Here is a 7366-nt window from a genome sequence, read left to right as displayed (position 1 = left end):
GAAATTGGGCATCCCTACCTGATACCCCTTTGTACGGGGTTGGGGCAGCTCAAACCACCCCCACCCAGGCCCCAGTATACAGTAAACTCATCCAAGACAAAAAAAACATCCCCAAACCCAAAAGCTTTCATTGTTTTGAATGACTACTGGTGGTCTACACGGTCAAAGACCTTCTCCTGACCCAAAGAAGTTTACAAATGTCTAAAACATCTCTTATCAGAAACAAGTTATCAACAATAGAGAGGTCAGGTCCAGTCAGTCTGGTCCAACACTGCCCCAGATACTGTTTCAACCTGTCTGAGAGACATTTAGAATACAATTTGTTAGAAGAGCCAATGAAAGCACAGCACATTGACAGGAAACAGGAAGAGAAAAGATTCACACACCACTTCAGAAAAATCCCCCCCAACAGATCCCAAAAAGTCCTTATAGAACTCAGATGGTAAACCATCGATGCCAGGGGCTCGGCCTGATGAGAGCCTCATAACTGCTGTGGACAGGTCCAGCTCCTCCTATAGAAAAGAGAAAAGAAAAGCAGAAGAAACCACAGAGAAACCAGACAAAGAGAAAGGAAAAGCAGAAGAAACCACAGAGAAACCAGACAAAGAGAAAGGAAAAGCAGAAGAATCCACAGAGAAACCAGACAAAGAGAAAGGAAAAGCAGAAGAAACCACAGAGAAACCAGACAAAGAGAAAAGAAAAGCAGAAGAAACCACAGAGAAACCAGACAAAGAGAAAAGAAAAGCAGAAGAAACCACAGAGAAACCAGACAAAGAGAAAAAAACACCCTATGAGTCATGATCATCATCATTGTTTTAATTTTCTCTGAACCTGACCACGTTTCCACTACCTTTTGCTGCCGTAACAGCAGTAACACATTCCTCAAGCGAAAAATGCTTCTTCTCACTCAACTGGTCTGACCCCACCATCTTCTGTAACATCACAGCTGACCTCACAAACTTATCAACATAGAAAAAATCTGCCAATTTGACAGATTTCCCAAAAGTCTGATCCAGGAACCCATTTACCTCCTCCAGATTGTAAATTGTCACCTCCTCCACTACCTGGGAGACTAGCTTCACATGAACCCACTCCTGTACCAAAAACATAAACACCTGCCGCTGAAACGTCATAACCTGTTTCAGAGCCAGGTGTTTGAAACGACTCAACCTGTTTCAGACCCGGGTGTTAGAAAGGACATAACCTGTTTCAGAGCCGGGTGTTAGAAACGACATAACCTGTTTCAGAGCCGGGTGTTAGAAACGACATAACCTGTTTCAGAGCCGGGTGTTAGAAACGACATAACCTGTTTCAGAGCCGGGTGTTAGAAACGACATAACCTGTTTCAGAGCCGGGTGTTAGAAACGACATAACCTGTTTCAGAGCCGGGTGTTAGAAACGACATAACCTGTTTCAGAGCCGGGTGTTAGAAACGACATAACCTGTTTCAGAGCCGGGGGTTTGAAACGACATAACCTGTTTCAGAGCCGGGGGTTTGAAATGACATAACCTGTTTCAGAGCTGGGTGTTTGAAACGACATAACCTGTTTCAGAGCCGGGTGTTTGAAACGACATAACCTGTTTCAGAGCCGGGTGTTTGCAACCCAAGGGGACAATCCTAATTGAACTTACAAACTTCCCAAAGCGCAATAACTCGCGCTTCAATAGCTCATTGGGAATAAACGGTGGTACGGCATAACTTGAATAAACATTCCTTTAAGAAGTACACCATGCTCAACCATCCGATCTACAAGACGCTCTTCTTTAAGAAGTACACCATGCTCAACCATACGATCAACAAGACACTCTTCTTTAAGAAGTACACCATGCTCAACCATCCGATCTACAAGACGCTCTTCTTTAAGAAGTACACCATGCTCAACCATACGATCAACAAGACGCTCTTCTTTAAGAAGTACACCATGCTCAACCATCCGATCTACAAGACGCTCTTCTTTAAGAAGTACACCATGCTCAACCATACGATCAACAAGACGCTCTTCTTTAAGAAGTACGCCATGCTCAACCATCCGATCTACAAGACGCTCTTCTTTAAGAAGTACACCATGCTCAACCATACGATCTACAAGACGCTCTTCTTTAAGAAGTACACCATGCTCAACCATCCGAGCAACAAGACGCTCTTCTTTAAGAAGTACACCATGCTCAACCATACGATCTACAAGACACTCTTCTTTAAGAAGTACACCATGCTCAACCATACGATCTACAAGACACTCTTCTTTAAGAAGTACACCATGCTCAACCATACGATCTACAAGACACTCTTCTTTAAGAAGTACACCATGCTCAACCATACGATCAACAAGACACTCTTCTTTAAGAAGTACACCATGCTCAACCATCCGATCAACAAGACGCTCTTCTTTAAGAAGTACACCATGCTCAACCATCCGATCAACAAGACGCTCTTCTTTAAGAAGTACGCCATGCTCAACCATCCGATCAACAAGACACTCTTCTTTAAGAAGTACACCCTGCTCAACCATCCGATTAACAAGACACTCTTCTTTAAGAAGTACACCATGCTCAACCATACGATCAACAAGACACTCTTCTTTAAGAAGTACACCATGCTCAACCATCCGATCAACAAGACGCTCTTCTTTAAGAAGTACACCATGCTCAACCATACGATCAACAAGACACTCTTCTTTAAGAAGTACACCATGCTCAACCATACGATCAACAAGACACTCTTCTTTAAGAAAAAACACCACCGCTTCATTCATCCACGACGCATAAGAAACATTCTCATATCCTACCTTCTCTCCTACGGCGACCAGAAACTCCTCCACCATGACAGTAGCTTCAGTAACACACGTAAAGCCGTGCCGAAGTGACAGCGACGGCGTCCCCATGAGAGTCGCCATCCCCACCAAAGCCAGGGCAATTTCGACAAGGAAAACAATCAACTTAATTCTACCACAACAAATAAGATAAATAATCACCTGTGTAGGAAAACCACCAAGAAAAGTAAAACAAGACAAGGAGGAAAACATGCGATGTAACTTCAGACAACACTCGCACTCGCTCATACAATTCCCAGCATGCACCAAACACTCCCAGCATACAGAGAGAGAAAAGGTGTGTGTGTGTGTCCTCTAAATGCTCTTAGCCTAAGATATCTATTATCTGACTCTCGAGTTACCTTTCTCACCTGAGTTCTCCCCTGTTGAGGTCAGGCATGGCCTGCGGATCACAGCACGCATCCCAGGGAGCGGCCCAGGCCAAACTAATCAAAGGCAGATCAGTGGTAGATTAGCCAGTCGGACTCGACCTCCAGGTTTTCCCAGAATTCAATTAAGGCTTGGATAATGACTGGGAGCGCTGGAACCTGGAGTTATTTGGATTGCTCTGCAGCCGAGCTGATTGAATTCCGAGGGTTGCCGCGAGCTATGGTGGAATAGAATCCTCTGAGCCAGAGTTGTCCCTGCCAGAGAGGGAGGAGAGTACCCGGAGTGAGGAGCCTATGTACACTCTGCCTATGTACACACACACGCACACAAACCACACATACATACGCACACACACATACACGCCACACACACACACAAACACATTATTTTGCCAGTGGAGACTTTTCAAATGACATTCCGTGTCCTTACCAGTCGGAGAATATTGAATCTGGAGTATCCAGTTCAGTGCAATACACTTCTATCAAATAAGTAGGATAACTCTTCCCATATGGCTTCTCTCTAGTTGGCAGTGATACACTATGCATTCCACTGCTCTCTTTACAGTCCTCTTTACTGTCTAGATAATATAATGACTCTGTTTGGTCTCCTCTTCCCCAATGTCCTTAACTGTAATAGATGCCACTATCCAAAGCAACTTAGCGTTGACAAATTCAGTATGTGACCAATTCAGAAATCAAAGACATCATGCATAGGTCACCTCAACAGAACTTCCATTGCTGTTGTTGGTATTGAGAGATAACAATCCAACCTGTTCTCTATGTTATGATGATTTCATGTGTCTCAGTGTCAATAGCACTATAGCCCCATGTTGCATTGTGTGTGTGTGTGTGACTCCCAGGAGTGTCGTCCTAAGCAGTGGCGGGCCTCCATCCTCCAGAGAAGAGACTCTCTGTCCATCAGAGAGGTCAAAGAGGACGACATCGGCAACTACACCTGTGAGGTCACCTTCGGGGCCTTCGTGGTACACAGGACCACTGAGCTCACCGTCACAGGTAAGATGGAGGGTGGGATGAAGCGGTGTACCTCTTTAGGATATCACTTCTTCTTCCTGCAGCGTTTTTCAGCTTTTTGACTTTTCTCCATTCTACTGCTTTGCGTTTGTGTTGTATGTTGTAGGTGATTCTCTCTCTCACACACACACACACACACACACACACACACACACACACACACACACACACACGCACGTCTCTCTATAGTGCTGTGGCCTCCTGCTGGTGTGTTAATTGATGTGTTGGCCCGTAATGCATGTCTTGGTCCAGATCAGCACTTTACAACCTGCCAAACACTGCTAAGCCCCTTCCACACAGAAAGCTAAAGAGCCAGGACCAAGGTCAGGGAGACACACACACACACATACAGGCCCGCAAACGTGAATGCACACACACATGCATACACACATGCTTGCATACACACATACACATCTGAATGCTTGCACACACGTATCAAACACGCAGACATATGCACACACACACACACCAACACACACTCACGTAAGTCCTCTTTTTATGGAGACCAAACACACGTGCTCTGTCAGCCCTAGCTGAGGGGTGAGTTCCAGGGTTGAGGGCACGCTGTGCTTGGGGCAGCCCAGGTGTGTTCTCCATTGGCTGGGCAGGAGGCAGTGGATTGTGGGACCCTGCTGGGTCAACTGTGCTGATTAGGGTTGATGGAGAGGTGACGTTTTTCTTTCCCCCATTCACTCTCTATCCATTTTCTCTCCTTTTCCTCTCTCTGTTACTGTCTGTCTCTCTGTCACTGTCTCTCTCTCTGTCACTGTCTGTCTCTCTCTCTCTCACTGTCTCTCTCTCTGTCTCTCTGTCTCTCTCTGTCTGTCTCTCTGTCTCTGTCTTTCTCTCGGTCTCTCTCTCTGTCTCTGTCTCTCTCTGTCTGTTTCTGTCTCTCTCTGTCTGTCTCTCTCTCTCTGTCTCTCTCTCTGTCTCTCTCTCTCTGTCTCTCTTTCTGTCTGTCTGTCTCTCTGTCTCTCTTTCTGTCTGTCTGTCTCTCTGTCTCTCTCTGTCTGTCTCTCTCTGTCTCTCTCTCTGTCTCTTTCTCTCTCTCTGTCTCTCTTTCTGTCTGTCTGTCTCTCTCTGTCTCTCTCTCTCTCTCTGTGTCTCTTTCTCTCTCTCTGTCTCTCTCTGTCTCTCTCTCAGGAATCAGAATGTTGTATTACACTGCCTTTGCAATATGACCTGATCTGGTTACTAACACAGCTCTTCTAGGCCTGTTTAAAATCCTGTGTGTTTCATTGTAGGTTTTGGTCTCCATATCTCTCTGTGTATCCTGATTCACTCCCAGGGTTAGTTCTGCTTAGCCAGCGGAGAGATGCTGAGCTCTTGTCACTGGGTTAGTTCTGCTTGGCCATTAGATACAGACAGGGATGGAGCAGATGTATCTGGAATACAGTGCATTAATGAATTGAGGCAGATAGAGGAACTAGAGAAATGGAGTTCTCTAACTGCTTTTCACTGTGTAGACTACGGCTCCAAATACGTGTGTGTGTGTGTGTGTGTGTGTGTGTGTGTGTGTGTGTGTGTGTGTGTGTGTGTGTGTGTGTGTGTGTGTGTGTGTGTGTGTGTGTGTGTGTGTGTGTGTGTGTGTGTGTCTGCACTGAAATGTTTCTTTTTGCTTGTGTGTGTCTGATTTGTGTCCCCTGTGCTGTTTATTTCTAAAGCTGGTCATTGCTCTTGTGCGATGTGGTACAGATAGGATACAGGGAGCAGCTACTATCTGACTGAGATGGAACAGTCCTCCAACAAGACCTTCCTTTGGACAAGGCAGGGGCGTGATCCCGGAAAACCAAGCTTCCTAATAGGTTGACTCAGTGATTGATGGCCATGGGTTTTATCCCCGGCAGAGCTCAATAAGTATGAGGCCGATAGGAAACAGATACACTGCATCTCTTTTCATTACCTCACCCACATCACACCAGTGTGTTTGAATGTGTGTGTTTGCGTGCTTGTGTGTGTGATGGTGCGTTTGTAGTACGGTATGTTCAGCACAGCGTGTTCTGCATGTCAGAGTGCTTTGTGTGTGTGTGTGTGTGTGTGTGTGTGTGTGTGTGTGTGTGTGTGTGTGTGTGTGTGTGTGTGTGTGTGTGTGTGTGTGTGTGTGTGTGTGTGTGTGTGTGTGTGTGTGTGTGTGTGTTAGCATGTCAGTATGACCTCCATGTAATGGTTGGGGCCATAAAAACTTTATGGAGGTTATAAATACAGAGCACCCGGCTAATGACATAGAGGAGGGATATAGAGAGAGAGAGAGATTTGAGAGCAAGCAAGAGAGAGCAAGGAAGCAAGCAAATTGTTACATTTAACATAGAATAGCACTTTTTCTCTCCCACTGTCCCTCTCTCCTTCCCTCTCGTTCTCTCTCTGTCTTCCCCTTCTCGCTCTCTTTTTCTCAGTGTGCGTAAACCTCTTGTCCTCTGTGTATATATGACAGTTTGGAGGAATATCTCCACTTCCTTGTTTATTTGACGTTAAAGCACCTCAGTTCTGACAGAAAACATGCTGGGCTCATAAGAGGTACAATACGCCTGCTGGAATTACACTTCAATCAAATGTACTGGCAAAACACACACACACAATAACACATACGCATGCATGCACACACACACACACACACACACACACACACACACACACACATTTACAACTGCTTGAGGTCCTTTTCCCCATGTTCACAGTAATGGAGTGTCAGTGACTCGTCAAAAACAACGGGGAAGTAATTTTGTGTGACACACAGGTCTGATAGTGGGTAGTGTTCCCTATCCCAACCTTAACCATTAGGGAGGGTGACAAAATACATTATCCTGGATCACTTGTTTGGCGTCAGTAAACTCTGAAACACAAAAGCCCTATTGTAGAAGTGTAAGCCAGGTCTTTACAACATGGGACCACATCTCCATTTCTTCTGGGCTCCATTCTTGCTGGTTTTCTTTTCTATCTTGTAGTTAAATGACTGATTTAGTGTTGCTGATTAGCTCACCACTCACCTGATATTTCAACCACATGGTTACCCAGGTGTTAATCAGTCTCTGATTGAAACACAAGGTTAAGAACCAGCAGACACAGCAGCCGTAGTGTACCAGATAATGTATGTTCACTCCTGCTTTACACCAACGCAGTAAAGGCAAGGAATCTATG

General features: G+C 45.3%; 1 protein-coding gene across 1 annotated transcript in view; it reads left to right on the top strand.

Annotated features, from left to right (window-relative positions):
• LOC116357728 (interleukin-1 receptor accessory protein-like 1-A) overlaps positions 1-4546 on the top strand; it is a 171550-nt gene extending 167004 nt beyond the window's left edge. Inside the window, exon 5 of the mRNA XM_031806000.1 lies at positions 4060-4546. Coding sequence (XP_031661860.1) covers positions 4060-4293 — 234 coding nt within the window. The 3' untranslated portion in view covers positions 4294-4546. The remainder of the gene's footprint in view (positions 1-4059) is intronic.
• The last annotated feature ends 2820 nt before the right edge of the window (positions 4547-7366 follow it).

This window comes from Oncorhynchus kisutch, linkage group LG26 (genome assembly GCF_002021735.2).
Source record: "Oncorhynchus kisutch isolate 150728-3 linkage group LG26, Okis_V2, whole genome shotgun sequence".
In the NCBI taxonomy this organism is placed as follows: domain Eukaryota; kingdom Metazoa; phylum Chordata; class Actinopteri; order Salmoniformes; family Salmonidae; genus Oncorhynchus; species Oncorhynchus kisutch.
This window is presented reverse-complemented; position numbering and strand designations above follow the sequence as displayed.